Source organism: Taudactylus pleione, unplaced genomic scaffold (genome assembly GCF_031769625.1).
Source record: "Taudactylus pleione unplaced genomic scaffold, aTauple2 ptg000306l, whole genome shotgun sequence".
Lineage (NCBI taxonomy): Eukaryota > Metazoa > Chordata > Amphibia > Anura > Myobatrachidae > Taudactylus > Taudactylus pleione.
In genome coordinates this window covers 450,162-474,905 of record NW_028284707.1, presented here as the reverse complement: position 1 = coordinate 474,905, position 24,744 = coordinate 450,162, and the positions used below count along the sequence as shown (strand labels likewise).

The 24,744-nt window shown below is 43.2% G+C and overlaps 1 protein-coding gene across 2 annotated transcripts in view; it reads left to right on the top strand.

Moving 5' to 3' along the window:
- Positions 1–24,744, top strand: part of CALCR (calcitonin receptor) — a 400,000-nt gene that overhangs the window by 187,626 nt on the left and 187,630 nt on the right. For both annotated transcript variants that reach the window (XM_088442186.1, XM_088442187.1), the window contains exon 5: positions 22,873–22,985. In XM_088442186.1, the coding sequence (XP_088298312.1) occupies positions 22,873–22,985 (113 nt within the window). The remainder of the gene's footprint in view (positions 1–22,872; positions 22,986–24,744) is intronic.

Below are 24,744 nucleotides of genomic sequence, written 5' to 3'. Positions count from 1 at the left end.
CATTGCAGAATATTATCCCACGAATAGGGATGTTATAGCATGCCACATATAATTGGTCCCAATTAAATGCATTTTTTGATTTGCTATTTTTGGATTTGCATATATTCTATGACTTATTTGTGAGAGATTTTCTATTTATTAATATTCATTTTTGTGTCGTCATTACACGTGCAGGTGTACAAATAACACTATTCATTTCAATAATTAACACACTGAGACGTTTTTTCATTTTTTATATTTCACTGGAGAGATTATTATATATACAATTTTAATATTGTTTAATAAAAGTTCAATTTTATCAAATTTTTTGTTAGTGCGCCAACCAAGGGACATTTCTGTCTTCTTTTTTATTTTTCTTCCAAATTGAAATTGGCAATATAGATTAATGGAAGACAGGTAAACAAATAAGTTACATCGGGCAGGATGTACTAAGCATCGCATCAGTGATGCGGTACATTCCGCCTGTCTACGGATACATACCGCGGTTGATTACTTTGGGGTTTAACACGCAGAAATCCCTTTGGCATCCTTCTGTGCATGCGCAGAAGGCCGCGGGGGTTGATGGGAGTGTTCCGAGCTTACCAATAAGAAGCCCATAGGCTTCTATTGGGTAATGCCACCTGAAGGTTGGCCTTACCCACCAGGACGAAGCATCCTGGTGCTTTGTACATATGGGGAATGCGGTAAAACCCTGAAAACTTAGTTTTCATTTACCGCATTTTCCCCTTTAGTACATCTCGGCCATGGTAATTTATAGAATTAGCTGCCCATACTGTGCACCCATTTAAATGTTTTTATTAGATTCTCTTATGGGAAAGGTGATATAATGAAACTCACCAAATAAAGCCCCATTTATGACAGTGTTTAGTGTTTATTTGGTCTCTTATTTGTGAAACAAAGTGAAGATACATATGATGACAAATGCTGAGTAATTAGCAAGCCTCTTGCCCAGATTCAAATCCAGCTAACTTGTCAATTAATAACAAAGTAACCACACCTGTGTAAGTTATGTATCCCAGCTAACACATATTTATCACAGTTAAGCTGGGTACACACTGGAGCGACCGGCAATCGACCCGATGTTCAGGGCGATTTGCCTTCACCCTAGACATCGCATGTGACCCTATTTAATGAATGATGGAACGATCAGTCCCTTGTTAATATGTATGGTGCCGCATGCGACATCGTGTGATTGGACATGCAGCAAAGCCAAAGACACAATATCGCATGTGACCGGGGGAGGGCGCAAATTGGGCATACACTCTGCATACACACTGTATGATATGCCCAATTTGTAATTCCGATTCCAAATCAGCCAAATCGGGTCAATATCACTCCAGTGTGTACCCAGGATTAGGAGGGTGATAAAATTGTGAGAGATAAATGGGTAAGTGGCGGATTTTACCTGGGAGCAGAGCGGCTGCAGCCCCCCCCCCAGCCAATTCCTCCACTTCAATGAGCACTGGCCACACTGTGATTAGAGGTGGCTTGCCATTGAAAGTGCCACCTGCCAGTCACGCACAGGACAGGCAGCTCCAGTGGGAGGTGCTTCCTCCCCTTGGGACTGCCAGTCCGGGCTGCAATTAGTGGAGAGTGGCTTCCGCTGCTCTGCCTTTCAGGCAGCCCTACACGGCTTCAAGGGGCTGCAGTGAATGCAGCCCCCAGAAGCCAGTGTCATGCGCAGCACCACAGCTACTCATGCGAATGCACCAGCCAGCAGCAGCCAGACCAGCGGCAGCCCCCCTCAGGTAAGAGGGTAGGAGCCGCCTCTGGGTACATATATAAAGCAGTGAGAAGAGTGGAGCTGTTACCCATGGCAACCAATCAGCTCCTGCCTATTATTTGATAGAATGTGCTTGATAAATGCAACCTCAAAGCTGATTGGTTGCCACTTACACACTTCTCAACTCTTTTCACTACTTCATTCATCTACCCCAAAGTACCAACCAATCAGCTCATAATTGTAAATTTTCAAACACAGCCTGTAAAATGTAAGTTAGAAGCTGATTGGTTAGTACTTTATCTCTCATGATTTTATCTCTCTCCAAGCTTTGATAAACAGCCCTACATTGATAACCATTTAAAATATTAGCATTCTTTTAGACAAATGGCTGATATAATTTAGGCATTTCTCGGACAATACAGCACATGTAGGGGTGAAAAAAAATATATAAGGTGCGCCTCTCAACCAATCAATACAATACAACTCTTCCAAACTGGCAGCTCCAAAAAAGCAGGATCTGCTACCAGCTATAAGAAGGATTTGGAATATGTATAAGTCGGAGCTTGTATGTGAAGAGAAAACACAAAAATATATTTAATGTCAATCAATGCAAAATAACAACATAAAAAATATAGACAATATTTAAATAAACTTGTCAGCTCTTTGGTCCAATGCCAGAGAATTCCTTTCCTATGCACTAGGATATCTGAAACATTGATATTGTTGTCTGTGTTATTAACAGATATTCCAACTAGATCACCTACAGTGGCCTCAGTCAGTTCTATTAGTTTTTACATTTCTCCTAACATTCTTGATATCAATATTGGGACCCTCATGTGCCAAGGGCGTGTGTGTCCAAAAGGGTGCGTGTCCCCATGCAGATAAGGCAGTACCTGAATAGCGAGACTGTCCTGCCAGAAGCGGGACACTTGGGAGGTCTATTTTTTACACTGAATGTTAATTACATCAGGGCCTACCTGTATGTACAGGGCCGACGCTTCCATTAGGCAGCTTTAAGGAAGCTGCCTAAGGGTGCCGGGCCCTAATGGGCGGCCTGCTGAGACTGCCTTCTAGAAGGGAGCATGATTCTGTCTTTCCCAGAAGCCACTTGACAGCCAGTTAAGCTGGCTACTTACCCCAGCGACAGGCGCCCGTTACACCCACCCCCCCATGCAGCTAGGCCCGCAGCACCTTGTCCGGCTCCGGTGACATCACCGGTCAGCCCACACTGCTGCCGGCAGTGGAGGCAGAATTGTTCCCTCCCCGACCAGTGTGGTGTCTCTGGCAGTGGCACCTGCACCCGCCCTCTTCCTTTGCTTCCTCCCCTGGTGGTGATAAGGACTCAGAGCCGCGCCTGCGCTACAGACCCTGGGATCATGACGGCTCATGTCCCAAGAAGGCAACGAGGACCTGCAGAGCAGGACGCTGGCCTCTGGTGCAGCCGGACAGCTGGGAGCCTGGGACTCCGGGATTACTGAGGTAAGTGAGGGGGTTCATTAGATATAAATGGCTGGGGGTGAGGGGAATCATTAAATATAAATGGCTGGGGTGAGGGCCCGAGGGGTTCATTAAATATATAAGGGCAGGGGTGAGAGGGATCATTAAATACATAAGGGCAGGGGTGAGAGGGATCATTAAATATACAAGGGCTGGGGTGAGGGGGATCATTAAATATATAAGGGCTGGGGTGAGGGGGATCATTAAATATAAATGGCTGGGGGTGAGTGCCCGGGGGGTTTATTAAATATATAATGGCTAGGGGTGAGGGGGATCAATAAGATTAAATATATAAGGGTTTAGGGGGGATTATTTAAAACATATTTTTTTGGGGTGAGAAGATCATTGAATATATTGTATAAGGAGTGGGCCATTAAATATGTGTGGGGGTGGCATTTATTACACATTATAGAATGGTTTGTGTGTGTGGGTTAATGTGTGTTTGTGTGTGTATGTATATGTATGTATATATATAAATATATATATATATATAGAAGAATGTCCTTATTTTGCGCTACAGTATAAATCGCTGCACCTCAAAATGAACCCCTGTTAGTGGGAACACAACAATCGAAACCGAAGAATAGACTGTGAACTGGATTGTCTGTAAAAAGAATCTCTACTTTGGTGACAATTTGAATTGACTTTGAATCTCTAATATCAAAAAGAACTTTTGTTTAGCATGTAATGAAAGACATTTGATACTTTTGCGCCCTCTAAGTTCTTGTTTTTGCCTATATATATAGTCCAAAGTCAAGTGGCACTCACACATTTTTTGCATCACAGTTGCTGGGGTGCATATTTCTCAGGCATAAAAAAACAGAGTCCATCCATAGTTAGCCATCATATATACCGGGTAATAAGAGAGCACTCACCAGTCTTTTCAACGTAGAAAAAATGGGGTATTTATTTGGGATACCTCTGGTATTTATAGGCCCTGTTGGGCAGGTGGTGGGACATGCTTCTTGGATGCTCTGGGATTTGGGTTTTGACCAAGGGCCAGGTATGGTACGAAACGGCGACATCTCTCTTTTACTATGATGTGAGTAAATAAAAAAATACCCCCTTATTTCTACGTTGAAAAGACTGGTGAGTGCTTTCTTACCCGGAATATATATATATATATATATATATATACATAACTAACTAGTTAACTATATATATATATATATATATATATATATATATATATATACTGTATGTGGTGAAGCATTATCCTGTTTGCATCTATGCTGCTGTCCTGATGACGGTTCCTGAGAGAACCAAAACGTCGACTACTATGACAATTTTTTTAGTGAGTTTTCAATAAAGATGTGATTTTATCTTTCAACTACCTGGTGAGTGTCCTGTTTTCTATGTTTTATCTTTTTGGAATACCCTTTGGAACTCATGAGGAGCACCACTGCAATTTCTATACAGATTAAGCTTTGAGTGCGGACTTTGACTTTCATATATATATATATATATATATAGTATATATGAATATGAAAATATATGAGTGAGGTATGTGCTCAATTAACATGGAATGTGTGAAGAAGTAGAGAAGAAAAGTAAAAGAGAAAGAAAAGAAAGCTTGTCTGATTATACAGCATGGAAAACAACTAATAACCATGATAATATATATGTGTTATATGATTTGTAACATAAAAATACAATGTATAATCCATTAACACATCCAAAAATAAAAGGTCCCGATCCCCAAACAGAGAAACTGAGACATTATTATAACTCTGCTTATATCACTATCTCCATGAGAGATGAATAAGAAATGCATGAATATAAATATATTAATGCTAATCAAATGTCCATATATTCAATTCTATGGACCGACAACAACATGTATAAATATCTAAATGACTAATCTCAGACTCCTGAGACCAATGTCCGTGGACAAACTATTGTTATAAAAAGATGCTCAAAGTGTTCTTTTCATTGTGTCCTTTGGGTGCTATAGTTTCCAAGGAGTATATCCAGCGGGCTTCACACTGGCTAAGCCTCTTTGCCCGATCACCTCCACGAATGTCCAAAGGGACATGATCCACAATCTTATATTTCAAACTTGACATAGGATGTTGAGCTTGTTTGAAATGACGAGCGACCGGCTGGTCCAACTCCTTGCCATTTAGCGCAGCTCGTATTGCTGACCGATGAAGGGCCATATGTTCCCAGAAAGTCCAGACAGCTTGTCCGACATAGTACAACCCACACGGGCAAATGATGATGTACACCACAAATTGTGATGTACTTGTCAATACATGCCTAGTTTGAAATTTATTTCCTATATGTGGATGTTTAAAATAATTGCCAGGTTCAGTATAATTGCATGTGGTGCATGATATGCATTTGTAGCAGCCCTGTTTTTTTCCATTGTATGTGAGGCACAGTGTTGGTAGGAATTGATGTAACATAGGTATTCATTAATAGGTCTTTCAGATTTTTCCCTCTGGTGTAGGCTGGCATCAGCGATTTATTTTGGAATGTTGGTAGATCTTTGTCACTTGAGACAATGGGCCAAAGTGCTTTCACCATTCTTGGAAGTACAGACCTGGCTAACGTGTATTGTGATACAAATGTTATTCTCTCTTCCTTGGGTCTATTGTGTTTAGACCCAGCAGTGATCTGTTGTCGTGGAGTCTGTAGAATTTCTAATTTAGTTGCTTTCAGGTTTGACTCAGGGTAGCCCCTGTCAACAAATTTCTCCGTCATTGCATCCAATGCATCCTCTAATGCGTTGTGGTCACTTGTTATTCTAGTAACCCTCATCATCTGTGATTTAGGCAAAGCTCTTTTCAGGACTGGAGGATGACAACTGCTATGGTGCAGTAGTGTCATGTTTATTATATATGCTGGTGCAGATCTTGTTATTAATAATTTGAACTGTTACACCTAGATAATTAATTTCAGTATGGCTGAATTGGCATGTAAATTTAATGGAACCCTCCAAAGAATTGATTTTATTCACCAGATCCGTAAGTTCCACCTCCGTGCCTGACCACAGTAGAAAGAAGTCATCAATGTATCGAGTATACATAGTGATCTTGTTGGAAATTATGGTTTCACTGGAAAATAGTTGCTTTTCCTGTTGGAACATGAAAACGTTAGCGAATGATGGAGCCACATTCGACCCCATTGCGCAGCCAGATTTTTGCTGAAAAAAACTGACCATTGTGCAAAAAATACTTGCGGGTCAATGTCATTTCCAGTAATCTCATAAACAAACCAATATCCAGCACATCAAACTGGTTCTCAACCAGGAAGGAATGCATCGCATTTAATCCAGCAGAGTGAGGAATGACCGTATATAAATTTCTGACATCTAAACTGCATAGGATAGACCTCGGTGGAATTTGTTTGATGTTATCCAATTTTGATAGGAATTGGGTGGTGTCTTTAAGGAAAGTAGACTGCTGCATAATCAAAGGCTGTAACAAAATATCCAAAAATTGAGAAATAGGCTGTAAAAGAGAACCACAGGCAGAGATTATTGGTCTCCCAGGAGGGTTATGTGCATCTTTGTGAATTTTCGGAATTGTGTATATAATAGGAACTTGTGGATGTGTCTAGAATAATGTATCCTTCAGTTTCTTACTGATTAACCCATCCTCATATGCAGTGTCAAGAACTATTTCCAGTTCTGTTTGATACAGTAAAGTTGGATTTCCTGTTAGTTGATAATACCTATCAGTATCTGCTAATTGGCGATCAATCTCCTCAATATATTTGTTAGTATCTATGATGACGATGGCTCCCCCCCTTGTCTGCTGTTCGAATAACTATATAAGGGTAACTTGACAGATTTTTTAATGCTTGCTTCTGCTCTTGATTTAAGTTGTGATATGTTTTTTTCGGAGCTTTGTCAAATTTGGTAACAGCATCATCCAACAATCGAGAGAATGTTTTTAAAGATGCATTAGTAGAGAGTGGATCGAATGAAGATCGGGGATGTTTTTTGTAAAACTCGGAAAAAGGATCTGGTGACTGTGGTGGCTGATGCTGAAATATATAGTTATATGCCTGTAATGCTCGTAGAACCTGCAGTGCTGCCTCATGAAGGTGTGGGGGGAGGAGGCGAACATGCGGCGGGCACAGCCAAAGGAGGTGGTGCAGAGGGCCCTACTGTCTTAAGTGCCCTGGACCCCCCAAAGGCTTAATCTGGCCTTGCTGCATTGATGCCGTACAATTCGCACTTTCAAGATCATATCGGCCGCACCATTGGACGTTAGAGCGACTCTTTGGTTGCTCAGAATGTCCAATGATATATGGCCACCGGTGACAGTGGAACCACATCTTTCTATCTATCTGTCTGTCTATCTATCCTTCCTGTGTCCCCTGACTACACTAGAGACTGCTGGGTGTACCTGCAAATGTCGCGCATAATGATTTTTTTATTTATTTATTTTTTTGGAGGGGGTGTTTCTCTATTTAACAGTAGCAGCTTTGTAACATTTAATACGCCACCTCCACACTTTCACCTGTGGGGCTAAAATGTGTGTGTGGGTGGGGGGAGGGGGGGATAGGCAGAAGTTTTGCCTAGGGTGCCGAGAAACCTTGCACCGGCCCTGTGTATGTATAATTAACTGCTGATCATTTCCAATATAACAAAATAACAAAACTGTGTCTCCTAAAACACAGGGGTCTATTTACTAAGCAGTGTTCGGAGAAGTGAAAAGTGATAAGGTACCAGCCAATCAGCTCCTAACTGCCATCTCACAGGCTGTGTTTGAAAAATGACAGTTGGGAGCGGATTGGCTGGCACCTTATCACTTTTCACTTCTCCTAACACTGCTTAGTAAATAGACCCCACAGTCTATATTATTGACCAGCATCTTGAAAATAATCAATACAGAGACAATTGGCATGTTGACTCTCACTGGTATTATGCACCTAGAAGTAAATTGTAAGGTTAGGCACAGCAGAAATTATGTATTGGAGAACGCAGGTAATAACAATTAGTAATAAATAATATGCCAAAATCATTGCTTAAGAACCAAAATTCCAAATTGAAATTGGCAGTATAAATTTATGGAAGACAGCAATAAAAGTAAGTTACATGGTAGTTATAGTTTATATATTTTGCTACCCATAATGTAAACCCTCTTGCAAGAGTACCTTAAACATTTTTTTATTATAGTCTCTCTTATGGACACTCCTGGAGAGAAGCTTCTCTCCCTGATATCGGCGGACCCACCCCCTCGTTATGACATCATGATGTCACATGTTCAGAGGCGGGATCAGCACTGGGTACCCTATAGACCGTACGCAGCCTGATTTATTTATGCACTCATGAAACTTTTACTAAATTACTCCATCATTTTAGCTTTCTGCTGTGCTTTTCAGTGGTGCACTTCATATCATCTCATGGTGTGACACATTTCTGTGCTCTCTGCTCTGATTGCAGTTGACTCCAGAGATCAGATTTGTGTTTTGTCTAGAGATTTTTGTGGATCCTCATGTTTTGGTTTTGGCAAAACCACCCTCAAGTGTTTTGGTTCGGTTTTGGTTTTGGATTTCTTTAAAATTGATAAAAACAGCTAGAATCATGTAATTTAGACCTGTTTGTATGCAATCTAAAACCTTGGATCCAGTTCTTAGATCCAATACCTGAGCTTACAGGTGGACCCAAGCTGGGACTCTGTTCTACTCGGAACCCCAGTAGTGTCCTGAGCCAGGACTCCATTCTACTCGGAATCCCAGAAGTGTCCTGAGCCGGCACTCTTTTCTACTCGGAACCCCAGTAGTGTCCTGAGCCAGTACTCGGTTCTACTCGGAACCCCAGTTGTGTCCTGAGCCGGGACTCTGTTCTACTCGGAACCCCAGTAGTGTCCTGAGCCAGGACTCCATTCTACTCGGAATCCCAGAAGTGTCCTGAGCCGGTACTCTTTTCTACTCGGAACCCCAGTAGTGTCCTGAGCCAGTACTCGGTTCTACTCGGAACCCCAGTTGTGTCCTGAGCCGGGACTCTGTTCTACTCGGAACCCCAGTAGTGTCCTGAGCCAGGACTCCATTCTACTCGGAATCCCAGAAGTGTCCTGAGCCGGTACTCTTTTCTACTCGAAACCCCAGTAGTGTCCTGAGCCAGTACTCGGTTCTACTCGGAACCCCAGTTGTGTCCTGAGCCGGTACTCTGTTCTACTCGGAACCCCAGGAGTGTCCTGAGCCGGTACTCGGTTCTGTTCGGAACCCCAGTAGTGTCCTGAGCCGGTACTCTGTTCTACTCGGAACCCCAGTAGTGTCCTGAGTCGGTACTCGGTTCTACTCGGAACCCCAGTAGTGTCCTGAGCCAGTACTAGGTTCTACTTGGAATCCCAGAAGTGTCACGAGCCGGGATTTAGTTCGATTCAGGACTCCAAAGTTCAGGTGTGTTCATTTTTCAGCAACAGCGAACCACACATCTCTAGTTACTGTATGTCCAAGACAACTCAGCCTGATAATATAAATGCATGGCTCAAAGGAACAGAGGACAGCAAGACAGATAAGCCAATCCATTTGGTAATATCTGTAGCAGGCCTGTATATTAGTTACTTAGGTGGAAATCCCCTTTGTTTTTTAATATTTACATGATACAACATTTTTATAATAAATACAAAATTATATTAGGAGTGGGTTGACTGCAGAGTATTAAAATTCTAAACAAAGGTTTGACTCATACATTACAGCGATTAATTATGTTTTGATATTGCTGAAAAGTTGTTAATTCATTTTTATGTCATTATAATTTATTTTGTTTATATACATTATTTATTATATTTAAATACAAACAAATACAATGCGCAAATGAATCTATAAATTATAAATGTGTGAAGCAAATAAAGAATAAGAAAAGTTTTACAACTGGCATCGCTTTATACTGCAGTGTTGGTCCTTTCATCAACATTCCATTATTTTGATTGGTTAATGGTTAATGAGTCGCACAGCTATGCTTTCTCTGTGCATTGTTATGTGTCTTTTGAAAGAACAAGTTTTACAGAAATGACTTCAATCAGTCGGTAAGTAACTGTGGGAGACCAGACTTCACATACAGATCAGTAAGCACTATAAGAAGCATCTACCTGGGGCTGAGGCACCTGGGCATATTTCCGTAGCCTCCATGTGCACCCCTTACCAACTGCCGAACATGGCGATGAACAATGTCCTCTTTGCACAATGTAGAATGTACCCTGTATTTCCTGGGCTTCCTGTTGAGCTTCTTCACCGTGGTGCCCCTGTCCGAGAAAAGTGCTGACTTCCATAGGAGGTATCTCCTGTTGACAGAGGGCATGTGGCTGAATGGGAACATCACGCTGGAGAGGGAGCACTTAATGGAGTGTTGGTAGGAGTCCATCTGCAGGTTCAGCATAGGGACGGACTTCAGAAACCAATGGTGACTAACCATCGATGTTTTTTGTTCCAATGGTAGTGTTTTTACCATTTGATAGTGGCAGTCCGATGTTTGCCACCATCAAAGGAAAATCATTCAGTGGTATTTTGATGGTTGTGTTTTTTATTTTTTTTAATTACTTATAGCTATTCCTCCCCTGGCTCCTTCCTGGCCTCTGTGTCTGCATCAGGGCATCTTCATGGGTTCGTCGGAGGCTTTCCCTCGCTCTCTGTCTGCCTGCTCAGTCCCTGACTCCCTCCCCTCCCTAGGCTGCTTCTAAGCAACAGGACACATTGCTAGCTCTGATTGGCTCTCACTGTCTCAGAGAGCCAATCAGAGTGCAGCCCACACCCCTGCAACAGCAGTCAGTCAATCACACAACACTGTTTCAGCACCATGGGCAGTTCATGTATAGAAGCTTGGTGCGAGATTTTTTTCTGTGACTGCTTTTTGTCACAGATCAATGGTTCATACACCGAAACCTTCCTCGACCAATGCAACAACTTTTTAAAAATAATTGTAAAACAAAACCTGCACAGATCACTATGCTTTAAATCAGCCGCAGATTGCCAACAGATTTTCTGCTGAATGGGGGATAGAAATCCAATGGATATCAACGGCGGATGACAAATGGCAGTCAAAACCGACAGTCAAAGACTGTTTTGTGTGTTTTTTTGGTTTTTCGTAGACTGCAATCTGCCGTTGATGCCCATCGGTTTCAATCAGACAGCAAATCCGATGCTTAGTAAATTTACCCTTAGCCTCTTGCATTCTCATCTGCGCATCTTATTTAAATATAAATGAGAACAGTACTTGGCTTATTAATGCGATGGAGAAATGTGCATTCAGGAGAAGCAAACCCTTTTAGAAGTTTAGCATTTGGCTTTCTATTGAATAACGAGACCCACTAAATCTTTGCAGTTCACGTCTTGCTTTCTTAAGTCTGAAGAAATATATACAAAAGTATAAATGTTTATCTCAATTACTGGGACTATAACAGATTACTCAAGCACAACCAGCAAAAGACTTTTAAATCTGAAATGTAATCTTCTTTTCCATCCGAGGTGAAACCAAATTAATGCATAAAATCTGAATGATTAAACTTTTTTCTTTTTTTTTTAGTAAAATACTTTAGGCAGGATTATAATGTATTAGCTGCACACACCACACCGGTAATTTACAGGAAAGGTTTAGAATCTATAAAAATTTGAATTATACACAGTAGGTGACGGAAAACATTACTCCCGAAGAACACGTTAAGCAAAAATGATACCTGAAAAATGTCTCCAATATAAGTGAGATGCTTTCAAGCCTCAGAAAAATATTTGCAAAATGTTTTGTGCTTTGTGGTCTAAAGTATCAAATGAGGGCGATGGAGGGAGTGTCAGGCACCACAGGCTGCATGGTAATTATTGATGTCATTATATTGAGTGTGCACTCTCACTACATTGACAACTCCGACAGCCACATGCCAGATAAATGGCAGCGCACAGCAGCTGTCCAGCGGGCGATATGGAGGAAAAAATGGGAATGTGCTACTTTGTCTTGCATAGTTGCTTTTATACTGTACATAGAATCGTTTTGGAAAACTGCATTTATCATTTTGTTAAGCAGCATGGGCAGTTCAGGAGAAGAGTGTCCCTGTGTGCAGTCTCCGTTACTTGGGCCTGATTCAGCAGAGGACCCTAACGCAATCGCAGCTGCAATTCCGCACGGAATGCAGCTGGGAAAATACGCTAATGCTTCCAAAGCTTAGCTGAGCATAGAGACGCCATACTGCGAATTAAATCGCAATAACTAATTTATGCACGCCAATGAAACGGTCAGGCATTTTTCTGCCCCCCCCCCCCCCCATAGATCCTCTGTGCGAAAGTAATTCCTTTGCAATCGCTGCATGTGCTCATTTCGGCCTACATGAATGCGCACTGCCAAACAATCGCTCGATCTGCGTAAATATCGGCTTTTCACCCTGGCACTGCACCCATTATACTATGTGAAGTAGGCTGCTGCAGTATTGCAGCCTGATAAAAAGAACCAGCTATTATGTTAATCATCTTACCGACCAATTAAGCAAATTTCAGATTAAAAATTTTCTAAGCAGGAAAACATGTAGGATTTACATGGTTGATGGCTATGGCGCTGATTTAGCGGTGGACGCAGTGTGGATCGGTGCTGCATCTTCCACTGTCGCCCACTGTTGGCTGCTCAGATCCGCTAGCTGCATCCAAAGACACAGCATCGGATCCACAGCACGAACATCACTGGCTAATAGGGCATCTGAGGAACCCTCAGGTTAAACAGAAAAGATTTATATATCTGCACAGACAACAGAATATCTCCTAGTGTGAGTCCTATCCTTGTCCCAATTCTTCCTGAATCAAAGTTAATATGGGAATCACACTTCTAAATAGTATAATGGATATAGGATTCTAATTGTTCCCTATTAATAGGTACAATTATTGTATTCACTACCTCTCGACTCTGGGAAATGTAACAGAATGATGATCCACTGCTTATCTTCCTCTATTGCTGTAACTCAGGTTATTATTAGCACCTTGGATCTAATAATAGTACATAGTTCTATAACCGAGTAATTATTAATTACTTTCTCACCATCTCAATTTACTGTTATTTTTAGCACTCAAAAATAAACAGTGGTGCACAATTAATTATAACCGAATAATCCTCCACAGATCTCTTTTAATAATGTGGATCTACAATTATTATTAGCATCTTATATTTGGGGTATAATCAAAGAGGTAGTTGTATTCTTTATTAATATTTTTCCATTAAAAGTACCAGAATTGTTCCCTAATATTATAAGCGTAGTTGATTGGATCAATTGACTACTGTGATTTTAGATACTGTCAAGCAACACAGTATTCCTCCTTGAATCAGTGTATCTCTTGCATGATGGTAAGTATGTAATTCCTTAGGTGTTCTATTACATACTGTAGTATCATCTTCATATGTAACACAATCACAGTCTGTAATACCCCTTTTACACCGGAGCTAAAACCCGGGTTATTGCAGGGTTAACCCGGGCAGCTCCTTGGTGTAAAAGGGGTGAGGGTTGGATCGCCGGGTCGAGTGACCTGGCAATCCAACCCAGGTAAATAGCAGGGTTTAACACGGGAGTAACCCATGAAACCCTGCTGTGTGTACGGCGCACTCCGGGTCTTGATGACCTGCAGTGCGCCGCAAGCCGGCCGATTGGTCCGGCTTCAGTGGTGCTTGGAGATGACGTCATCTCCAAGCGTCGACTTTCGCACTGGAAAAGCCGGGTCTATGCAGACCCGACTGCGGTGTGAGCGGCGCCAACTCGGGAATATCCCGAGTCAGCGCCGGCTAAATTCCGGGTCTGATCTGGATAGGAGCCCTGTTCCAACTCCGGGTCAGACCTGGAATTTTGGTGGAAAAGAGGTATAATTCAATTTTCCTCCCTTAGAACAGTGGTTCCCATATTGCCTCAGGACACTTGCAGGGGTGCCTCAGGACACTTGCAGGGGTGCCTCGGGTTGGTGGTCCAGTACCAAATAAAATAATTTTTTAGTCATTGTGATAGGCATAACCAGAGCTAATGACTGCCAATTTAAAATATGTGGATAAAAAGAAGCATAGCCCTGTCAACATAACCACATCACTGAACCTAAGGGTAACATACTGTATAAGCACAATTTACTTTTTTACTGAATTTCTCAATAAGAAACTTTTGGCGCAGGGGTGCCCTGTAAAAAGTGCTTATACTCTAGGGCGCCGTGGTACATGGCGCAATGCGTGCGCATGTTTGTAGCGCGATCGGCAAAGCTGTATCTGGACATCTATACAAAGGCTTGTTGGTTGGGACATGTCAAGGAGGTACTCAGCGGAGCTGGTGTAGTTGCCCCCTTGCTGTTGGGACATGATGGAGAACTCCTCCCAGTTGTCCACCACATGCCTCATAATTAGTTCATGCACTTCCCTAACCATTAGCTGAGTGTCATACATGAGATAGGAGAGAGACTGGAACAGGCAGGCTCCATCCCCATTAACATTCAAAAACTGAATTGCCATGTTTGAGAAAATTAAAAATCCAGATACAAAGCAAGTAATGTATCCAAATGGAAAAAAAACCTAGTCATCACGCGACCCAGACAATGAACTTACAGTCTCACAGCCCTTGGGACATGTTGCTTTCTCATCCAATCACCTCTTTTAAAGTAAACATTTTACATTTTACCACTTTTCACCCCCTTAAGGGGTCAATCTTTGAAAAGTCCCTGTTTAGAGGGTTCTTTTGTCATGGAAGGCATATACTTCCTGAATGTCATGTTTGCAGGTCCTTGGGTTTGCGATGAGCATTGATAAGTCAGTCAGGCAGGACATTGCACAGGGGGAAGAAACATTTTAGCCCTTTTCATCCCCTTAGGAGTTGAATTTTGAAAAATCCCTGCTTAGTGGGTGCCTACGTCATGGAAGGAATATACTCCCCAATTTTCATGTCTCCAGCTCCAGGTTTGTGGGCTGGGCACTGATGAGTCAGCCAACCAGCCAGCCAGGACATTTGACATTTGATTTTACATATATATATCAATCATAGCTGGAGAAAGCAAAGGTAATAAAGGATTTATTATACCAGAAGACAGTCGGCTAATTTGCAGGCTGCAAAGTCTAATAGTTTCTGGTAGGCATAAAAAGGGACTGATGCACCTGAGTCCTTGTATTTAGTCTATAGAACTCCCTACCAAGGAAGCTGGTGATGGGTTTAAAAGTGAGTTCTACTGTACTGTATGTATAAACAAGAAATGTTTTCTCCATTTTAGCAGAGGCGGTGTATGGGGACCATAACCTATTCATTTAAGGCTACTGGATTGTGGAATGATGCTAGATATATTTATTATCCCGGCAGATTGCCCCTAAGGATGAAATACACTTGGACAAGGTATATTTTATGTGATGCTAGATGTGTTTGCGCAGTTGTCTGGAGCTGGTGACGTTGTAGTCCACACGTCGTACAGCTTAACTAGTGTTTAGGCTTATTTAAGCAGGTACTGTACAACAAGTAGCATAAGACACAGGGATATAATAGGTGTAACACCTATGGAGCTTATGGGTATTGCTGGGCATTGTAATGCATCGGGGCATCTGGCTGGTAAAAGCACCAGCGGATGTTAGCACTGTGCCCGCTCACTATAGAGGTATTGGTGTAGTATTCTTGAGGTGGAGAGGTGGAGAGTCTCAGGGTTGCGTCTGTCCATGAGGAACGCCAGGGAGAAAGACACGCATAGGTCGGACCTCTTGCTGAGCCCCGGCAGGTCCTAGAGACCTCCGGCTCAGTCACCTTTCTGCAGCGGAAAAGACATGACAACTGACTCAGTGGGAGTTTGTGTGCTATTCTCTTTCGATCAATACAGCTGGAGCTTGTAACAAGTTAAACTTGATGGACTCTCCTCATTTTTGAGCCTGACAATGTGAATTTGTTGCAACCGCCTGTCTTCCAATATATTAACATAATGTTGATTTCTCACTCAGTTACACAACCAGCGAACACGTCCCTTGTGGGTCAGTGCACTTTTGCTGACAAAACAGCATTTTGACGAAATATAATAAAACACAATGATTTATTGTAATTTATTTAAAACTGGCGAGTGCTGCATAATGAGCTCACTAAATTCTACATAAATGCATAATTTATGAGTGTGCATATTCTTTATGTCTATAAGGTGCAAATTGTATAGCATGCTTCTGAGAAGAGTCAAACGATCATATCATCCATCAGAAAATCATTTTTTCACTTTCAACAATAACCGATCGTTTATAATGGCAAAGCTGTCTCTGTGTCCTGTCCAACCTCAGGTGCCGTATTCTGACGTGACTTCCTTCGTCAGCACGGTAAGCTCATGGCACATATTTTAGGCACTGCCGCTAAAATTGGCACTGCTTTTATAGACACGGACGTTTAGGCATGGGCGTAGCTATATAGGATGCAGGGGGTGCCTTTGTTATAGGGCACAGAGGCTTAGGGAGCCCCGGACACAGGTCATATTGAGGAAGATGTATCAAACCTTGGAGAGAGATAACATAACAACCAATCAGCTCCTGCCATTTTACAGACTGTGGGGGAGATGTATCAAGCTTTGGAGAGATATAAAGTGGAGCGAAATAAAGTACCAACCAATCAGCTCCTAACTCTTATTTTTCATACACAGCCTGTAACTTGACAGGAGCTGACTGGTTGGTACTTTATCTCTGTCCACTTTATCTGCATAATGACTGTGACAATAAATCACAGCGTGGTGGGTTCATATGTAAGACAATTCATTATAAAGAAAAGAGTGTAGAAATATAATAGGTGGAGCTAAGGATGATGGGAACTTTCTACAGGACATCAGTGGCTCAAGTTGAGATAAAATAATTGGGTAACTAATGACTTGTGAGAATAGGGTTTCCCGAAAAACACCAACCAAGACCTCAAGGACAGTTTCTACATATTCAGTACAGTAGCAGGGATCGATAGCAGCTTTATCGTAATTAACTGCTGAAGATTGTTTATATGCTATAACCCTAAGGGGAAGATGTGTCAACTCTTGGAGAGAAATTAAGTGGAGAGAGAGAAAGCTCCATATAATACCCCTTTTACACCGGAGCTAAAACCTGGGTTATTGCACGGTTAGCCCGGGTAGCTCCTTGGTGTAAAATGGGAGAGGGTTGGATTCCCGGGTCGATGACCACTGCAATCCAACCCAGGTAACTTGCAGGGTTTAACACGGGATCAATCCGTGAAACCCTGCAGTGTAAACGGGTTCCCCGGGTCATTCGGCCCGGCTCCCGTTTACAGCATGGGGACTTCCGGGCTTCTTGGCGCCTGGAGATGATGTCATTTCCAAGCGCCGGGAGAAGTTATCCACTGCACCCGTGTGCAGTGTGAACGGCGCCGATGCGGAAATACTCCGGATTGGCGCCGCAGTAGAAAAGGTATGTCCTGGGTCTGACCCAGTTCCAAAACTCGGGTCAGACCCAGGATTTAGGTCTAAAAGCAGTATTTGAAAAAATACCCAACCTGGTGCTAATTAAAATAGATAGAGTGTCTAGAACAACTCAGCTGCTCAAAATAAACCTCTGTGAGATTTATAATTTATAATATCATTTAAACCACAAAACAAAGCAAATAAGCAGCGATTAAATGTCTAATAAAAAGTCAGATGGTTCCAGATTTAAAAAAAAACAAATATTTAATACAAAAAAATTCCCACAGAATATGAAAAATAGACAATACTTTTGCAACAGTTCCTAATTGGAAAATGTAACAATGTTTTATACAACTGTCTGTATTCAGACACTGCCGAATTGAATAATCATAGACAGGTGTATCATACAAATGCACATCACACTTACAAAAGCTTATTTAAAACTGAATCCAATTAATAGAAGCTCGGCATTGAACAGTGTACATTCGGTGATTAATAAATTGTGCATTGCACAAATAATGTTTATGTAAATCATCAAATGATTAATGAATAATGCCATCCAGCAATAGCGGTTGTCATCTGAATGTTTAGGGACCCAATTGGGGAACTAGAGAGGAGGATTTTCCTTATATTCATTTCTCCAGTCTCTTTACATCTAAGCCCCAGATGATTAGAAGGGGCCGCTGGTGCAGCAATGTGTCACCGATGGTTTAAAATAACAGGCAGCGTTGCACTGTTTAGCTATAGTGCCAAAGACCAATCTTATGGGGAGATGTATCAAAGCTTGGACAGAGAAAAAGTGGAGAGAGATAAAGTACCAACTTATCAGCTCCTAACTCATTTTTCAAACACAGCCAGTAAAATGACAGTAAGGAGCTGATTTATTGGTACTTTATATCACTACACTCTATCTCTAGGCAAACATTGATAAATCTCCCCCTAATTCTGTATGCGCCAATAAGGACCTTTAAGCGCTGCTTATTTTAATTTTTTAGGAGATAAATTTTGAGGCAGATGTACTAAGCTTTGCAAAGTAATAAATTGGAGTGATAAACTACCAACCAATTAGCTCCTTACTGTCATTTTTCAAACACAGCCTGTAACATGACAGTTAGGAGCTGATTGGCTGGTAGTTTATCACTCTCCAATGTATCACTTTGCAGAGCTTAGTACATCTCCCCCCCACAGTTCCAACCAATCAGTGTCTAATTGCCATTTGACAGGCTGTGATTGAAACATGACAGTTACTGTAGGAGCTGATTGGTTGGTACTTTATATCTCTTCACTTTATCTCTATCCAAGGTTTGATACATCTCCCCATAAATGAGCTGATGGTGGGCCAGTGCACAAATGTGTGGCGTGTGCAACACGCGTGCGCAAGCCCCGTAGTGAGTGAAAAATGTTGATTGACAGCTCGCCCCGTTTTGTAGGCAGGGAGGGGGGGGTGGCTGAACAAACGGAGGCGTTCCCAAAGGAACGCCAGCCATTTGTGGGCGGCCCTACTGATATCACAAATGATGTTAGTAGTGGACCTTCTGCTCTATTAGAGCAGGAAGTCCACTTGGGCTTGCGAGACCTGAGACCCTACCACAGGGTCTCCTCGCAAGCCCGATGGTCGCGATAATTGCGACCATCTCCTGCCCACTCACACTAGCTGTGGGTGGGAACCCACAGCTTTGTGAGCGGACAGGAAAAAAAAATTCCTCCCCGCCCTGATTCAGAGCAAATAGCGAGCGCCTGTGAATCAGGCCTCAATCTCTAAGTGGTGAACCTGTAGCCAAAAGGGTTTGTTCACATTGAGCACAGCCTGCCAGGGACACAGGGCCGGATTCAGAGCCGGACGCTCTGACCAGAGCGCTCGCTCTGAATCAAGGCCCTCCTCCATTAAAATGGAGCGTCCTCCTGGACGCTCGTATAGCTGTGGGTGACCACCCACAGCATATACGAGCGTCCAAAAAGATGGTCGCGATGGTCTTGACCATCGCGACCATCGGACTTGCGACGGAAACCCTGCGGTAGGGTTTCCCAGCCACAAGCCCTGGAATGATTTTGGCTCTATCAGAGCCAAAATCACTCCCACTGACATCACTAGTGATGTCAGTGGGGCCGGCTTCAGATGGTAGGCGTTCCCATGGGAACGCCTCCGTCTGTCAGGCACGCCCCCGGCACGCCCACCAAAGGGGGCGTGCTGTCAGTCACCATCGACAGCACGCCCCCTTTGGTGCGAGACCCGGAGCGACAGCCTGGCTGTCGCAGTCCGGGTCTCGCGCATGCGCACGACGGAGCTCCCTCCGTCGTGCGCATGCGCAGTGGGGAACATCGACCCACTTGCGAGCGTACTGCCGCTTGCGAGTGGGTCTGAATGACCCCCACACTACACAATATCGCTCAGGGTGTAGTGTGCACGCACCTTTAACCTATTATGAGGGTGATATTGCCCCATTGCTTTGTAGTGTAAATCCCTCCCCCACTTCTCCATAGTTCTTTGTGAAGATGGGCAAACTGAAATCTGTGTGGAGTTTTAATCATTTGTATATTTGTGGCAGTGCCTGTTGTAATCTAATTGTCTGTACATAATAAATAATGACTTAAACGGGTCGGTTCTCTCCGTAATGCCTATTTTTTTTTTAAATAAATAATAACTTTAATAAATATTTTATTTTGTAGATATATACATCATTCTTTTTATATGGTCTGTTAAGCTGGGCATAAAGGGTACTCTTCCAGGACCGAATTTGGAATTCTATGCTAGTCCATAAAAAGTTGCATCTCCAAAAAAAAATTTCCACCTGTATTTTCAGTTGAGCGTCTACTGGCAATTAGAGTTGGTGGCAGAATGACCATGGTGGTTGTTACTGCACAAATGCTTTGTTATATTGTACTTTAGATTGATAACATGACATTAGGAAGCCACGAGGTACCAATGGAAACTGGCACAATGTCACTCTGCTGGATGTTCGCACTTCTATGTTGTTTTTTAGGTACCATAACTTTCAGAGCCGGTCCTGACCAATTTGATGACCTAGGCGAGATTCTGGCTGGTGGCCCCTCTCCTACACAATGTGGGACTCCTCTCCCACACAATGTGGGACCCGAGAAGGGGGAGTGGTCTCACCGAATGGGCATGGGTGACTAGGGTGGCAGAGGGTGTCTCTCCCCCAAGTGTGTCTCCAGCCATCAAATTTCTCCCTGAGTGTCTTCAGCCATCAAATATCTCCCCCTTGTGTGTCTCCAGCCATCAAATATCTCCCCCTTGTGTGTCTCCAGCCATCAAATATCTCCCCCTTGTGTGTCTCCAGCCATCAAATCTCTTCCCCTTGTGTGTCTCCAGCCATCAAATCTCTTCCCCTTGTGTGTCTCCAGCCATCAAATCTCTTCCCCTTGTGTGTCGCCAGCCATCAAATATCTCCCCCTTGTGTGTCTCCAGTCATCAAATCTCTCCTCCTTGTGTGTCTCCAGCCATCAAATCTCTCCCCATGTGTGTCTCCAGCCATCAAATCTCTCCCCCATGTGTGTCTCCAGCCATCAAATCTTTCCCCATGTGTGTCTCCAGCCATCAAATCTCTCCCCCTTGTGTGTCTCCAGTCATCAAATCTCTCCCCCATGTGTCTCCAGTCATCAAATTACTCCCCCATGTGTCTCCAGTCATCAAATTTCTCCCCATGTGTGTCTCCAGTCATCAAATCTCTCCCCCTTGTGTCTCCAGTCATCAAATTTCTCCCCCATGTGTGTCTCCAGTCATCAAATCTCTTCCCTTGTGTCTCCTTTCATCAAATCTCTCCCCCTTGTATGTCTACAGCCATCAAATCTCTCCCCCATGTGTGTCTCCAGTCATCAAATCTCTCCACCTTGTGTCTCCTTTCATCAAATCTCTCCCCTTTGTGTGTTTCCAGCCATCAAATCTCTCCCCCTTGTGTGTTTCCAGCCATCCAGTTCACAGCCTATCTCTTCAACAAGCGCTCATAATGTACTTACCTTTGCTGTCTTCCCTCTGCTTCTTTCCTCCACGGGACGGTCTCTGCTGTGAATGATGCTGAAGTTAACTTAGGTCATGCCAGCGTCTCACTGATGGAAGCTGCAGGAGCTGTATGATCGGTGCTGGGCTGTACAGGCTTTCTGCTGCTGTTGCTCTGGTGCCTGTCATATAATGGGACAGGCAATTGCTCAGCGATGCCAGAAAGCCTGTACAACCCATCGGAGGACAGCCACTGTCAGCTGGGGCTTCTAAAATCTGGAGCTGGCGCAGCTGAGCTTAGATGTCCAGCCTGCACACTTTCCCCTAGGATTGTCCAGATGCCCCTAGCAGGGCTGCCATCAGAAATTGTGGGGCCCAGGACTGACAAAATAGGCAGGGCCTCTCCTCCCTCCCCCTCCCCGATACTGCTAAGTCTCATGAGTCATGACTTATCTTATCTCCTTGAAAAAGGCTCTATCTTTCTGGCTTCCACCTGGTCTGGCTGGTGCTGCTCCTCACGGGCCATGGCTCCTCAGACCTCTCCATTCTAGTGGCGTGGCATGACATCAGGACGTCACGGGTGCCGACTCCGAAGGAAAAAAAAAACTATTGAAAAAGGGGGCAGGCCTCAGCGTGAAATGAAAGTTGGAGCAGGCCTACCTCCTATTACTCATTTGAGTAGTGCGGGCCGGCAGTTGGTAGCAGCTCCCTCCTCTTTCACTCAAGGGGATGGTGCAGGCTGTGCAGTGGCGGAGCGGGCGGTACAGGGTCGGAGCGGACGTGTCCCCTCTGTTCTGCCAGTGTCCAGGCCCGGGACTCCAGTCCCAGCAGTCCTCCCCTGATGGCGGCCCTGGCCCCTAGGCTTTTCCAGATGCCCCTAGGCATTTGTCTATACTGTCTATGCCTTGGGCCGGCTCTGATTTATCCGAAGTGTCCCAAGACACAGAAACTTGGTAAACCCATGATGACGTGCTGGATCATTATAAATCTACTGTACAAATTGGCCTAAAGAGTGCCGTCTGATTATACTAAATATTCCAGGAAGACTAGGAGCACTTGTAGATGGTTGCAATTGTGTGACATAAGGAAAGAGCATTTGCACTGCTGTCTTACAAATTTTTGGGGTCAGAAATTAAGTGACATTAAACTGTAGCTGTGATGTGTATTTCTGATATGTATTTTTACTCTACTCTTGAATATATCATCTATTTTTTATATACTTTAAATGTAAGGAAATATTTAATGTTACTTTTTATTACTGTTTATATATAGCACCAACATATAATATTTTGCATAGATTTATACCATATTATTTGATATGCTGGGACTGTATATAGTAGACACTGAAATATATGTCCTTGAACACTAACTGCATTTAATGATTATTTTACAGAAAAGGCATCAAAATATTGTGACGAGACGGGAAACTGGTTTAGACACCCTGAGAGCAATCGAACGTGGTCCAACTACACCCAGTGCATCACCTTTACCGATGAGAAACTAAAGGTGAGATGGTTTTCCGTTAGGTTGAACACATTGCCCTAGATGCTCTACACAGTTACGTACGGGCCCTTAGAGGAAACTTACTTAGTAAAGTAAAATACTAAAGCCATGATTGAGTCAAATGAGCTATTTACAAGTAGCATCTACTATATTACTTAGCATTACTTAAGCTCTTAAGTAGGTCACTGCCATTACTACAATATCCATTCTACATGTGAGCTGGACTGATTACCTAAGTAACTCTCTGTCATTACTGAAATACTTGTGTTGCTGCATATTGTATATGGAACCCCTTGAGGAAATGGCAGAGGATAAAATCAGTTCTACACATTTGTAGAACTGATTTCCTCTAACTTTTCACAAAGCTACATAACAGCACTCAATGAGAAGGGCTGTAATGTGGCCGCCAACATCACATGCCCTATGGGTGTCCCACAATACCTTGCGAAACACCATATAATTGGTTCCACTCTGTGCTGTGTGATCACCAGACCACTCGATCATGCTCAGAGGATAATGCTCTGCTGTGATTCACATATATGTGATGTGGTGGTTAATATAATAGGAGGGGGTGTGCTGGAAGGGAGAATTATAGAAGAGGGAACATGCTGAATGGAAGTGATAATAAAAGGGGGAGAGTGCTAAATGGGGGGGTTATACAGCAGAAGAGGGAGCATGGTAAAAGAAGGAGTTATTGAATGGGTTGTGCTTAATGGGAGGTGACAGAAAGGGTGGTGACAGTATGAGGTGCATGGTAAGAGTGGGCAATAGAAGGGGTTGTGGGATAAAAGGGTGGTGTTAGAATAGGGTGCATGGTAAAAGTGGGTAATAGAAGGTCATGTAGGTGAAAGTGGGTAATAGAAGGTGGTGTGGGTGAAAGTGGGTAATAGAAGGTTGTGTAGGTGAAAGTGGGTAATAGAAGGTGGTGGGGGTGAAAGTGGGTAATAGAAGGTGATGTAGGTGAAAGAGGGTAATAGAAGGTGGTGGGGTGAAAGTGGGTAATAGAAGGTGGTGTGGGTGAAAGTGGGTAATAGAAGGTGGTGTAGGTGAAAGTGGGTAATAGAAGGTGGTGTGGGTAAAGGTGGGTAATAGAAGGTGGTGTAGGTGAAAGTGGGTAATAGAAGGCAGTGTGGGTGAAAGTGGGTAATAGAAGGTGGTGTGGGTGAAGGTGGGTAATAGAAGGTGGTGTGGGTAAAGGTGGGTAATAGAAGGTGGTGTGGGTGAAAGTGGGTAATAGAAGGTGATGTAGGTGAAAAAGGGTAATAGAAGGTGGTGGGGTGAAAGTGGGTAATAGAAGGTGGTGTGGGTGAAAGTGGGTAATAGAAGGTGGTGTAGGTGAAAGTGGGTAATAGAAGGTAGTGTGGGTGAAAGTGGGTAATAGAAGGTGGTGTAGGTGAAAGTGGGTAATAGAAGGTGGTGTGGGTAAAGGTGGGTAATAGAAGGTGGTGTAGGTGAAAGTGGGTAATAGAAGGCAGTGTGGGTGAAAGTGGGTAATAGAAGGTGGTGTGGGTGAAGGTGGGTAATAGAAGGTGGTGTGGGTAAAGGTGGGTAATAGAAGGTGGTGTGGGTGAAAGTGGGTAATAGAAGGTGATGTAGGTGAAAGAGGGTAATAGAAGGTGGTGTGGGTAAAGGTGGGTAATAGAAGGTGGTGGGGGTGAAAGTGGGTAATAGAAGGTGGTGTAGGTGAAAGTGGGTAATAGAAGGTGGTGGGGGTGAAAGTGGGTAATAGAAGGTGATGTAGGTGAAAGAGGGTAATAGAAGG